This window comes from Dermochelys coriacea, chromosome 19 (assembly GCF_009764565.3).
Source record: "Dermochelys coriacea isolate rDerCor1 chromosome 19, rDerCor1.pri.v4, whole genome shotgun sequence".
Classification (NCBI taxonomy): domain Eukaryota; kingdom Metazoa; phylum Chordata; order Testudines; family Dermochelyidae; genus Dermochelys; species Dermochelys coriacea.
In genome coordinates this window covers 5,628,465-5,642,240 of record NC_050086.2, presented here as the reverse complement: position 1 = coordinate 5,642,240, position 13,776 = coordinate 5,628,465, and the positions used below count along the sequence as shown (strand labels likewise).

At 54.1% G+C, this 13,776-nt stretch overlaps 1 protein-coding gene across 1 annotated transcript in view; it reads left to right on the top strand.

The window, feature by feature from the left end:
- Positions 1 to 13,776, top strand: part of RIMS3 (regulating synaptic membrane exocytosis 3) — a 52,023-nt gene that overhangs the window by 27,140 nt on the left and 11,107 nt on the right. Inside the window, exons 3-6 of the mRNA XM_038377517.2 lie at positions 6,916 to 7,057; positions 7,894 to 8,006; positions 11,581 to 11,682; positions 12,626 to 12,765. Coding sequence (XP_038233445.1) covers positions 6,916 to 7,057; positions 7,894 to 8,006; positions 11,581 to 11,682; positions 12,626 to 12,765 — 497 coding nt within the window. The remainder of the gene's footprint in view (positions 1 to 6,915; positions 7,058 to 7,893; positions 8,007 to 11,580; positions 11,683 to 12,625; positions 12,766 to 13,776) is intronic.

Genomic DNA, 13,776 nt, shown 5'->3' with positions numbered 1-13,776 from the left:
CGTGAAGAGCTTTGAGACTCGGCTGAAAGGTGCATCGAATTAATGTGGTGGGGTGTGGGGCTGTGTGTCTTGTGGGGACAGACAGACAGACTTGGGGGGGGGGATCAGCCATTGGGCAGGGAGATGGAGGAGGGCATGTTGGTTTTCATTTGCTCAGTACACAGAACTGTCCACGTGTCCTTGGGCCTGGTTCTCTCCCACTGGCTCTGAGTAACTGGAGCCCAGCGCAGAACCGGCTAAGGGTCACGCCCCCTCCCCCCATGCACCCATTGGGTTCACTGCAGTCGGGGCAAATTCAGCCCCACTGAGGCTGCAGTACAGCTGGCCACCTTGCACCCCTTGGGTGGCCGCACAGCCATGGCCTCTTGCCCCCGGGAAGGGGCCCTCCTTTCCTTGCCGAAGAGGAGGCTTCGCAGCCCCCCCCCAACCCCCCCATGTACTTTTTTCCTCTGGCTGGGACAGGGGCCCAGGTGCCTGATGAATCACTGGCCCACCCTGCGGGTGGCTGAGGGACGCCAAAGCGAATTAGCATCAGCGCGGGGAAGGCAGAGCGTGAACCAGCTCGGGGGGGGGGGGGGGTTGGCGGGAGAGGGGAAGGGTTGCCATGGTAACCTGTGACTGGACCATGAAGGTGGTGGGGGGAGCACATGTAAAATGCTGATCAGACATCATCTGGGAGCACGCGGGGCCGCGGGAGTGCCAGTGGGGAACGGCGCACCAGCCGCCTGGCCTGGCCTGGCTTTCAGCCACCGCAGCTTCATCGGGCTTGCTCCTGATTAGCCCCACCTGGCCACCTTGCTTTTTTCTTTTGCGGGGGTCTCGCTCGCCCTCTCTTCCCCTCTCCTCTGCCTCAGGCTGCAGGAGCTAAGGGAAAACTGAGCCCCAACCCCTCCGCCCCTTTCCTGCCCCTTCTCCTGAGGCTTGGGCAGCGAGGCGTCCCTGCAGCTGGGGAGGCCAGAGATCAAATCCCCTGCCGCTGTAACCCCATTTGCACCAGCAGAATATGGGGTCTGGGAGTCTGAGGCAGCCAGGCTCGCGCGGGCTAGCGAGCCTAAAAACGGCAGCATGGGTGTCGCAGCTCGGGTGCAGCTCAGGAGCTCAAGCCCCCCCACCCCGCCCCGCCCCACCCTCTGGATCTGAGCTCAGGTGGCTCCAGCAGAGGCAAAACCTGACGTTCCTCTCTCCAGCTTACAATTCTGCAGCCCTGTGACACCTTCCGGCCACGGATCCTCCCACCCACCGTCGCGTTCCCCTACTCCTCGCCGCCAAGGGCCTCGTAACCCCACTGCAGTGAAACCGGAGTCTCCTGGACCTTCACCAGCTCGCTACGCTTCCCGTTAACAAAGCCCGACTCTCCTCCCGCGCCCAGTAGGGGCACCCCACCCCAACCAGCTCGGCTGCCGGTCCAGGGGCAGGGCTGCCCGATAGGTCGCGGGACATGGCAGAAGAGCAGCGGATGTGCCCATCACGCTGAGACGAAGCGTCATTTTCTCCCTGAGGTTCCAGCCATTCCTCGGAGGGCGTTTTGCTTTGTGTTGTTCCTGCCCCGCCTCTCAAACGTGCTGAAGCATGTGAATAATCCATGGGTCGGAACGGGGCTGTTCCCTGCGAGTAAGGGAGGGTGAATCAGACTCTTCGCTTTTTCCACCCAAGGAGTTCAGCACTTTCGAGACCCGGATTGATTTCAGTTCTCACTAACTCCCGGTGTGGTAGGAAAGGACAACCACCCCCATGAGATAGATGGGGAAACTGAGTCACAGGGTGGTGCAGTGACTTACCCCAGGTCATGTGCCGAGTCAGTGGCCGGATCCCGGATTCCCAGCTGCCTGCTTTGCTACACCCTGCTTCCTTCCATCTCGCATTCAGGGTACGTGGCCCCATCAGGCTGCTGATTGCTTGTGGCTGTTGAGCTGCAGGAGGGCTACGCATGTGAGTTGGGCACAGGGAGGCGGCTCTCTAGGGCTCCGTGAGTTCCCAAGGGCGCGGCGGAGTGAGAAGCCAGTATAACAGAGGAATCCCAGCATGTATAGGGCTATGCCAGCTATATGCCTAGCCCAGCCCTGCAGCTGCCACAACAGCAAAAGACTCACCACCCCGGGACACCTCACTGGGTGTGCATGATGCCGCCTTGCCCAGGCAGAGGGCAGGGGTGTGGCAGCCAGGAGGAATGATGCAGGCAATCGTCCCGTGTGCCTGCATGCGTGTTCTCCCTGGCATCCTCTGGCTCTGGCAAACAATACGAATCAAGAGCCTCAGCTGAGCTCAGCGGACCAAAACAAGGATGCACTGGTTGTCTACGCCAGGGGTAAAGGCTTGGCACCCGCCGCCTGCGCTGGGGCGAATTTCACCCCAGATGAAAGGATAAGAGCACCCCCTGCCCCCAGCCAAAGTCAAAAGAGCTGTGGCATAAATGCAGGGCCCAGCCTTTCCAGACCACCCCTCCCTGCCAGCACCTGTGACCCCCGCTGGATAGCGAGCTGCCCAAGCCATCCAGCCCGAAAAAGCAGAGCAGAGCAAGCAGCCCCTGGGTGGCTGCTCCCATGTTGGCCTGATGGCCTCTCAGAGCTGGATAAGGATCCAGCCATATCCAGTTCCAAATGAGGGGTGCCACCACTTGCAGAGCCAGCGCTCCCGGCCCTGCTGCATCAATAAGTTTTCTCAGTTGCTCCTCCTCTCTCTTGCGTTTCCAATCGATCCATGTTCCTGCCTCTCTTGAACCCAAATCCATCCCAGCAGGGAGGAGACTCTGGGGCTGGCTGTAGGGGGTCCCACTGCATTGCAGACAAAATTACCATGGCAACACTTGCCAGGAAGATGCTGCACAGAGGCAGAGTCAAGCTGGAAGGGAAGGGGGTGGGGGGAAATGAAATCAGCTCCAGGCTTCTTTGGGGTGTCCTCTCCCATCTCCCTCTCTGGCCCCGCTGCAGGCACTGGCTTCCACTCCCCTCCTCCTTTAAGAGTTTACCGGGGAGAACTGGCTCTACATTTGCTTCATCTCAAAATAAAATAAAACTGTCATCCAGGGAACAAGATTCCCCCATATTCAGTGCTGGCAGGGAACAGGGGACCCAGGTTCGATAACAGTCCCCTTCTCCAGCCTTGCAAAATTGCTCTGACAGCTGGCCAACCCAGGTATAAAAATCTCTTCACCTACCCTTTGCCTTGGTGACAGTGGAAAATTGAATGGTGTTTGACTTGCCCATCAAAAGGAGTTACTAGCCCCGGGCAAGTAGAATTTTGCAAGGTATCGGGCTCCGGAACCTATGTCTATGTCTGTTTATTTATGAGATGGATCTGAACCTTTGCTGAGACTGGGAAATGTTCCCCCGTGTTTTGGTGTCTTTGCTCTTCTGCATGCTTGGGGTTCAGGTGCTAGACTGGAGTGGTTTGGATCAAGGCTTTCAGTTCAGCCCAATATACTCACCATTTGCAAAGTTTAGACCTGGATTTCGGACAGGATTTCAGACACTCCTCCAGCTCCAGCAATTTGGTTTGGATTCAGCTCAGCTTTTGCCCAACACCAAAGTGTCTGGGAGTTTAGTGCAGCATCTGAACCAGACTGGGGACTTTTGGAAGGGTCCCATAAAACTCCAGGTGGTTGGGAAAAGCCCTCGACTGTAAGTGGGTTCAACCCAGCAGCCAAAGAGCTACATCTCCACAGAGACAAACTGGATCCATTAGATCGGCTGCGGGATGCATGGAGGATGCTCCTAGCTGCATTCTAAGTTGGGGGCATTTAAATATAGCCCCGTTTATTTTGGAATCTCAATCAGTTTGTATGAGACTCCCCAGGGCTCGACTCACAGGAAGTGCAGAGTAGACGCTGGGCTTGTGTGAAGTTGTCACACTTGAGCTGGGTTTGGAGGTCTTAGCTCAGCCTCTGGTCAATATACCAAGAGAGTGACTGATGGGTGCTTTAGGGATGAAGGGGTGAAGCCCGCCGGGAATAGGAAGAGTACAGCGCTGGTGTGGCCACACATATCCTCACAAGCAAGCCTATGATGGAGACAGACTGGAGGAAAGGTCTGTGTATTCTAGTGCACTGGTTCTCAACCAGGGGCCTGGGGCCCCCTGGGGGGCCGTGAGCAGGTTTCAGGGGGTCCGCCAAGCAGGATCGGCGTTAGATTTGCTGGGGCCCAGAACAGAAAGCCGAAGCTTCATCACATGGGGCTGAAGCCCAGGGCCCCGAGATCTGCCACCTGGGGTTAAAGCCAAATTCTGAGCAACTTAGCTTCACGGGGCCCCCTATGGCATGGGGCCCTGCACAATTGCCCTGCTGGCTACCCCCTAATGCTGGCCCTGGCTTTTATATGCAGAAAACAGGTGTTGTGGCAAAGTTGGGCTGTGGCGTTTTAACAACATGTTGGGGGGGGGAGGGGCACAGAAAGAAAAAGGTTGAGAAGCCCTGCTCTAGTGCATGTATAAAAGGGACAGCAGTCAGAAGTGCAGACACCTGGTGCAGAGCTTCCTGCTCATTGCTCCAGGTGAGAGAGGTTAGTTAATGATGCCTTCACTGATTGGCAGACCGGGAGGAGGCTCCCTGGGACTGGAGGGTCAATGCTGGGGTCAGACAGGGAGGGGGGCTCTGTGGGGATAGGGCAAGTGTGGATGGGGCCCGTGCTGGGCTCACGTTTGCTCACGCAGCGACACCTTTCTCGGTGAAGAGGCGAGTGAGCACATGAAAATCAGCCCGGATGGCTTTTTTTTTTTTTTTTTTTTTTGGCAAAGGTTGCATAAATCCCAGTGAATAATTTATCAAAGGCCCAAGAGCAGCGTGCTGGGAGATGGGGATCAGAATCTTGTGGTGGAGGTCTCACTGTGTGGAGTTCTTTGATTCTTTCATCTGCTATAAAGTGCCCCCCTCCCTTAGGGTCTGTAGGGCAGAGAGCATTTCCCATTGGACAGAGCAGCCGCCCCCCACTCCCTCTCTCCGCCGGAGAAGGAAAAGGTCAGTTGTAAAGGGCAGGTAAACAGCAGATCTGAAGCATCTCAGCTTGAGCGTGATATTTCAGGGGAGCATTATCCATCATGTAACTGGCAGAGAGCTACAGCTCTCCTGCTGGGGAAGGGACAGGCAGGTGGGAGCCAGCGTTTGCCCGTCTCACTCCTTGGCAACATTACCTGCTGTGTTCCACCAGCCAGCCAAGCGACTGGGTGCTCCTGGGAGTGAATTCCATCTCCTGCTTGCTACTTAGGAACCCGGGCAGTGCCAGGCTGCATCAGACCTGGGCCCCATGGCTCTGATTGCCCAGTACCAGCTGCTTTAGAGGAATCATAGAAATGTAGGTCTGGAACGGACCCTGAGAAGTCATCTAGTCAAGCTCCCTGTGCTGAGGCAGGGCCGAGTATTATCTCGCCCATCCCTGACAGGTGCTTGTCTAACCTGTTCTTAAAAACCTCCAGAGAGGGAGATTCCACGACCTCCTGAGGGAATTTGTTCCAGCTCTTAACTACCATGACAGTTGGGAAGTTTTTCCTAATGTCCAACCTAAACCGCCCTTGCTGCAATTTAAACCCATTGCTTCTGGTCCTATCCTCAGAGGTAGAGGAGGACAATTTATCACCTTCTTCTTTAGAGCAACCTTTTCCCTACTTGAAGACTATTATCATGTGTGTCTCCTCCTCCCCACCCCGTCTTCTCTTCTCCGGACTAAAAGACCCAATCTTTCCTCGTAGGTCATGTTTTCTAGACCTTTCATCATTTTTGTTGCTCTCCTCTGGACTTTCTCCAATTTGTCCCCATCGTTCCCAAAGTGCTGCTTACAGTGCTGAGGGGAGTGGAAGAATTACTTCTCGCATCTTGCTTACCACACGCCTCCTCATACAAGGCACAAGAAGCCTCTAGTGGATAATTCCGTGCTAATCTGCCCCCAGGAGAAGCTCCTTTCCAAGGCCCAACCGGCAGAGATTGGCCCATGTCCCCAAGCAGGATGTTCACATCCCTTCCAAACAACTTGCTTTTACCCCTCAAATGTACCTGTGGGTACTCTCGCTAGCCATGGAAACACCCGTCCTTTGGTTTAATCCTGCTGAGCCCCTGGTCCTCAGTTATTTGACTCTGTTTGAGGTTTTTATACTGTGCTCATCTCCATGGCATCTGAGTGCCCTAGGCTCTGGCAGTGCAGCGAGAGAGGGGATGAGTATCTGCTGTGGGTGGTTGATTTGTTCATTGCTTCCTTCCTAGAGGGAAATTGCATGTGGATTTAGGGGTTTTTTTTTTTTTAAATGACAATTGTTATTTGTTTGCTGGGAGGAGCAAAGGCGGGTTGCACTAGGAGCAGAAAGTGGCGAGCTCTGAAGTGGTTCCTGGTTGCTGGGGGAGTGCGTTCCAGTCCTGGAGGAGCCCCCAAGGAAATTTGGTCTCCTGCACAAATGAGCGTTACCGTTTTGCCATGCAGTTCCCTTGGGTCGGAGGAGCAGAGCTGTATTACAGTTGCACCTCCAGGCCCCAGCCAGGGACGGGGCCCTAGGCACTGTACAAACGCCATCCCTGCTGCAAAGAGACATCTGCCGCTTTGTATCAGAGCTCAAAGTATTTGGCAATCAATTAACCCTAAACCTCACCTCAGAGGGGGCTATGGTCCTCCTCACTTTAGAGATGGGGAAACTGAGGGGGTAGTGACTTGCCTGAGGTTGATGACAGAGCTGCAGCTAGAACCCAGGAATTCTGTCTTGCTATGCTCCTGCTCTAACCACTAGACACAACATCCCTCATGACACCACCTGGGGTGCCTGTCCCAGTAGGGTGGTGTCATGTTGCATGCCCATGTACCATCAAGCCCTGAAGGACGAGGATGCGGGTGCAAGGAGCATTGTGCTGATTGCTCTCTGACATCTTGCTGTCCAGGAGGGGGAGTTTCTTTAGTTCCCAGCCTACGATTCCCCAGCCCGGCTTATCTGTGTGTTTGCTTCCAGATGGCGGCCCAAAGAAACCGCGCAGTACCATCCGGCGGAGCACGGAAACTGGCATCGCTGTGGAGATGAGGAACAGGGTTACCCGGCAGGGCAGCCGGGAATCGACCGACGGCAGCACCAACAGTAATAGCTCCGATGGCACGTAAGGCCCAGGGCGCGGGGTGACCGGCCCTTCACTGCATGGGACCAGAGGGGTGGAGAGCAGGGCACAATCCGAGCACCCAGACTGATCCAGCGAGGCACAGAAGCCCAGCTGCAGTTCTCCTTTTGGAGGCGACACTCAGGCTGTCCCAGTGGGTTGGAGGAAGCATGTACTGCCCTGAGGCTGCTCTCCTCACAGAGGGGGAGGATGCTGGCAGCTCTGCTGTTCTCCCACGGGGCACAGCTTCAGAGTAGGACTAATGTCAGCTCTTCTGGTGCCCCAAATCAGACCGAGCCACTGGGCCCCCAGGTGGTGTGCTGAGCCAGAGCTCTTGGTCCTGGCTGTCATCTGTGCCCATCAGTATCAAGCCAATGCTCTCTGACAGAGCCTCACGACCCCTTGGAGTGATGATTGCCCGGCTTTCAAGCACCCCAGATCCCTAGGCACAGAGTGTCAGATCAGTCTGGAGGTTCCTCGTGCTGAGTTCACAGGGTCCTGTAGAAATCGGAGGTAGCGATGGTCCATTGGGGGCTGTCTCCTCCAGGGCAGGGTTGTTCCCTGTAGAGTCTTCTGTGCTTTGTCCAGCCGCATTTCTAATCTGTATGCGGTGGGTAGCCTACCAGTACCCTGGGAGGGTCCGTTCCGCAGCTGATGCCACTGTCAGGAAATGGTAAGGGAGGTTTGGTTAATTCATGTTCACTCCATGCTTTGAGATCCTCGCGCAAGGCACATTATCTCTGTGCAAAAAACTATCGGCTGGGAAATTCAGTGCTACCCGGGGGCTTGTCTCACCCATACTGTCCCGTCTCCTCTCTCCCCCCCAACCTTTATCTCAGATTCATTTTCCCCATGACCCGGCTGGGAGCCGAGAGCCAGTTCAGTGACTTTTTAGACGGGCTCGGGCCGGCGCAGATAGTTGGCCGGCAGACACTGGCGACGCCTCCGATGGGTGAGTGCTCACAGCTGGAGCGGGTGGCCCAGCCAAAGGGAAGAGGGGAAGTTGTTACACTGGATTAGGCTCCAAACCCTGTGCCTGGCCTGTGTCTCCTAGTGGATGGAGTTGAACAGCCGGATCTCACTGTAGGACTTCTGGTGACTGGCACCAAGGTCAGGATCAGGCCCTGACCCTGCCTCCCACGGGTTAAGGGAAGTGGGTGTCTGTGACCTGCCTGGTAGGAGCTGGGCTGGAGCTGGGGGGCTGATGCATGCTTTCTCAGTGAAGAGGCGAGTTAGCACATGAAAATAAGCATGGATTGCTCTCCAGGGCCTGAAGCGAGATTTTAATTTCACAGCTGTGCCCCACAACAAAGGAGGGACCCAGCCCAAAACAACAGACAGGAAGGCCCGATGGGGTTCATTTCTCTCACTGGGTCAGGTTGGGATTTGAAAGGGACCAAAGGGGGCTAGGAACCAAAATCCCAGTTTTATAACCTGCCTCAAGATCAGCCATTGCCAGGGTCACTGACAAACCAGCAGCGGTGCAGGAAGGGCAGCAAGATGTCCGGGCTAGAACACAGGTGCCACAGGACAGACAGGTGGCCCCTTTGGGTACGGAAGAGAGTGCAGATTTCGGGTATACATGTGGCAATGCCCAGATACTGCAGAGAGACCCGTCTTACCCCAGTGAAGTGTTCCATAGCTGGGATTTCTCTTGAGATGTTAAGCTGGGAGGATCACTGTGCTAGGACAATTGCAACTGCAAATAAGGTGAATACCGGCCTTATTCTGTATAAAAGAAAATGATTCTTTCACCTTGAGTGAAGTAGGCCCTTTTCTCTATAAGCCCCTGTCTTAAGTTCCACAGTGCCTTTGAGTCCTAAGGATCCCACAGCCTATACGCAGCAGCCCCGCAATGCAGCCACCTCTGCCGGGGAGGGCAAAGAGGGCAGAAAGCATTCTTCAGAACAGTGGTGGGGTGATTTTTGAGGAAGGGCAGTGGAACAAAACTCCTTCCCCAGATTCAGCAGATCTTTTATGTACGTACAGAACAGACAGGCCTTTGATTTAATTTGAAAGAACAAGGGTGGGGGGGTGTATGTGTGTGTGAAATTTCACATTTTCACTCCCCCTCCCCGTTTTCTTTTAAATCAAAATTCCCATTCAAGATTTTTGCCCCAGATTTTGAATGTTCAAAATACAGCTGGTGGAAAAGTTCTAAAGACCAGTAGTTGGCATGGTGCCTGTTTTCCACCTCAGCAGGATGAAGGGTCGAGCTGAGCTGGGTGGGGTGGGAAGGGGAGGAAGAGGTGTTTCACGCCTAATGTTTGGAAGGTGAAACCCTCCCCTCCCTGGTTTTAAAAAAAAAAGAAAACACACCATGAACAAACTGACCCTGATTCTGCTTTCGCTGAGCCTGGTGTAAATCCGAAGTAACCCTTTTAAAGTCAATTGAGTGTCACTGGTGGGAGGGAGATCCGAATCAGACCGGCTGCATTTAAAGTACTTTCCTGGCTTTTCTATAGCAAGTTTGGGGCCGGAGGGAGAAAGGAGGCATTTTTCTTTTCCTTAAGGCCATTCATGTGGTCAGTGTTTCTCAATGCCCACTGCGTGGACCCATGCAGGTCCCTAAGGTCTCCCTGACACGGTTTAGGAAGGCAGCAAGCCAGACCCTGGTATCGAAGAGGTTGAGAAACACTAGGATAGGTGACACCCCCAAACCATAACTTCCCCTCCACCCTGGGGTTTTTCAAGAGATGAGACCCTGCTTTGCTCTCAGCTCATTCTTTGTCCTCATCATCCCATTCCTTATGGTGTCCCCTGCTCCGAGTCAGACGCGTTTCTGAAATGCAAAGTGTGTCTGAGAATTTCCAAGTTCATCTTGTTTCTCTTAAACTCCGGCGTGCCACCAACAGCCCCCCGTCCCCTTGCGCTGCCCCCCACTCCCTCCCCTGGGCCGCGCCGGTGCGACGGGTGCAGGCTGTAGGCCTGTCACACACCGGTGGAGCGACGGGGACCTACCTCCGTGCACATCCCAAGGGCTGTACCTGCTGGGACTGCTGCGGACGACGTAAGTGGGAGATCGAATCCGTGTTGTGAGCTTAAAACAACAAAAAAAAGTTCATTTTCTTTTGTTTTCCTTCTGGTTTTTCTTTCTTTCTCCGTGGTCGTTTCTGTTGTTCATGTCGTTCTGGGCTTTGCCAGCCGAGTTGCCACATCCTCACACCACCAAGCTGAGAAATCACATAGTCTTTGCTTTCCCTTTTTCTTTAACAAACCCAGCCATTTCCCACCCCCTCCACCCCCCCGCAACCACTGTCATGGTATTTCGTTTTTCTCCTTTGGTGCCTAATGCTTGAGAACACGCTTTCCTCAGCTGCCCTCTGCTGGCCAGCTTTTTAGAAGAGGGTGGGGGAGAGGTATCTGGGTGGAGAACTTACTAACTTACTTCCTGACGGAGGGAAGATTCAGGGTTTGTAAACAGAGGGCTGGGGCTTATCCCTGGAGATGCTACTGTAAAGTGTATGACATGGAATCAGGGGCATGCCAAGGGCCCATCAGAAATATCTTTGAGCCCGGCCCAAAAAGACACGGACCATCTCTAGGGTTGCTTTCATGGGACTCAAAAAGGGCTGGAGGAACTGCATTAGAGGCAGGGAAATCGCCCACCCCACATCTGAAGGGAACTAGTTGCTGGGTACTCAACCAGGCTTGGGCCCACAAGGACACACAATGTACTGAAGCTAGAATAGAGATGAAACCCATGCTCTCTCCACCTCCTCAACTTCTTGGGGCAGCCCTAGTACGTACATGCCATGCTGAGGAACTCCCCTTCCCAAGGCACGGCTCTGCTTAATCCTAGCATATTCACCCTCTGGCAAGGGGAAAGCTCCCAAAGGGCTGATTCAGGGTTCAGAGAGGGCGTATCTCAAAATGGCCTGACAGATACAAAAGTACATGGACAACTAATCGAGTTGTTGGAAAAGCAGGAGGAAAAAGCTCTCTCTTAAACCAAGGAAGCCTCATTTTTAAAATGCTACAGCCGGATTTCCAGAGGGTACAACTCAACTGAAGTTGTGGACGCAGAGCCAGCCATTGATGTCTCACTAAGTTGTCCCAGTACCCTGACAGCACGCTCATACTGGCACTCAGGTGCATAAAGCCCATTGCATGTCGCTCTTCTCTGAATTCTCTCCAGTTTCCATGTCATTCTGGTAACAAGATGCCCAGAATTGAGTTCCGGGTCCTAGACACATTCCCATCAAAGCTCCCTTGATGAAGGGGTTAGATGACTCTCCTGTGATGTCCTGTCTTCTCATCAGCTTCACATTCTTGTTGCTTTCATTTTGCTGTCCCCGCCACCCCCTGTTGCAGCTGTTTTAAAACACTGGGTGCTCTGGGACTTGCTCTGCAGTGCCCCGATGCGTTAGAACAGGGTCCTCAGAGCAAGGGAGCAGAGGACAGTGGAAGCCCCAGGCCAGTAGGCAGGCGAGTAAAGGAACGATATGGATGCTAACTCGGGGACGGCCATTTGTCCCCGGCACAGGATGGGACCCCTGAGTCTCACCTCTCCCCTTCTGTCCTAGGTGATGTCCACATTGGGATGATCGATAGGAGTGGGCAGCTGGAGGTGGAGGTGATTCAGGCCAGGGGCCTCACCCCAAAGCTGGGTTCCAAGTCCATCCCTGGTAGGTATCCATGCCAACAAGCCTTAAGGAAGAGCCAGTGGAATCCAGAAGCTTTGGGAAGGTGTGCGGTGGGGGTGGAGTGGTATGGGAAGGAGTTAATGCCTCTATTTTGCTCTCGATAGTGTTGCTTTATGATACACCCCAATAACAGGCAGATGCCGCCCCATCCCTTGGGGCTCCCCCTCCAGTCATGCTATGGTTAGTCCCTTGAGTCTGGCTCTGCCTGGAGTGGGCAGCAGAGGGTCTGGCTGGCTGAGTGCACCGGTGTTTCACCACTGCAGAGCCAGGCACTAACACACAATAACCCCCGTGACAGGGGGCAGTTAAGGTTGTTTGACAACCCACACACCTAACACAAAACCTACCCAACAAGGAAGTGAAAAGTCAAAGCTCACAGCACAGCACAGCCCCTCTCCTCCGTGAGAATGCACCACAATACAGCAGGATGCCAATAATTCAGCACCCCTTCCCGAAATTCCTGCTGCCCATTCCCCCCCCCGCCCCACCAAACAGACCAGACGTCCCTCACCCATCCCTTCTGCATAGCTCTGGGAAACTACGAAACACACACACAGGGCTTGGGGAGGGAGTCCTGGCAGGCCAGCATCCTTGCGGGAGGCAGAGCTCTGGTTGAGGTGTGTTCCTGGCAGTGCTTGCCTTAGAATCACAGAATATCAGGGTTGGAAGGGACCACAGAAGGTCATCTAGTCCAACCCCCTGCTCAAAGCAGGACCAATCCCCAATTTTTGCCCCAGATCCCTAAATGGCCCCCTCAAGGATTGAACTCACAACCCTGGGTTTAGCAGGCCAATGCTCAAACCACTGAGCTATCCCTCCCCGCCTTGGTTTCTCCCGCTGCAGATGAGGCCCATTGCCCAGGTGGTTCTGCTGATGATCGTCACAGCCGGTTTGCATCTGTGCTTCTCTCTCTTTTTCAATGCAGCGACTTATGTAAAAGTTTATCTGCTGGAGAATGGGACCTGCCTGGCCAAGAAGAAGACCAAGATGGCCAAGAAGACTTGGGACCCTTTCTACCAGCAGGCGCTGCTCTTTGACGAGGGCCCACAGGGCAGAGTTTTGCAGGTGAAGTAATCCCTTTTCAAGGGGAGGTGGACAAAAACCACTTCTTAAAGGGAAAGTTGAGGAAATGCCCCCAGCAGCAGGTGCCAGATCCCCTCTATTCATTGGCTGTAAAAAGACCCAGTCAAACATCTGGTCTTTGACTGGGGGAGCAGATCCATGAACACTTCATTTGAGGGAAAGGGGAGGGAACTAGGAGTCTAGATTCCTGGGTTCCGTCCCAACTCTGCCCCTCACTTACTTCCTGACCATGGGAAGTCCCTTCCCCTTTCTGTGTCGCTCCTTGGCACCAAGGGGCAATAGTTCCTGCTGTATCATACAGGGGCATGCGGAGACCTCATTCATAGAGGTTTGTAAAGTGCTTTGAGATCCTGGGATGGAAGGGACTTTTGACCTTTCCCTTGATCAAGTTGCTCGTGGGTACACACATGGCATCATTTACCTTAGTGCCCACACCTTATCAGTGGCCAGGATGGCTGTGCGCTGAGGTGCGACATCAGCATCCAACTGGGTGAGCATTAGGCTGAGTGAGGGAGAGCTCAAATATTGAAGATACTGAGATCCTGTGGGTCCCATTGGAATTGCAGGTACCCAGCGCTTCAGCGTGGCAGGTCTTGAACTGTATGCGTTCATATTATAATAGTGCCTCATCCAAAGGCAGGGCCTGTACAGACCGGGCACCACACGGACACTAAGAGATGTTCCTCGCTCAGAAACGGCAGGCAGCACCTTGCAGCCAAGATCTCACATTGTTTTACAATCGTTTCTCAGTGGGGTAACATCTTCACAACATCCCTGTGACATTAAGGCTATAATGCCCCATTTTGCAGTTCGGTAACTTGAGGCAGAGAGAGGCTGAGAGACTTGGTCATGGCTGCACAATATAAGGAGTCAGTGTCAGAGATCGGAATATAGCACCCCCATTGTCTTCATTTTAAAATTCATTGCTCATGCCCCTAGCTCAGATCCCCCCTCAGAATAAGACCAGACGCCTTTCTGGTGTGACGCACCTGG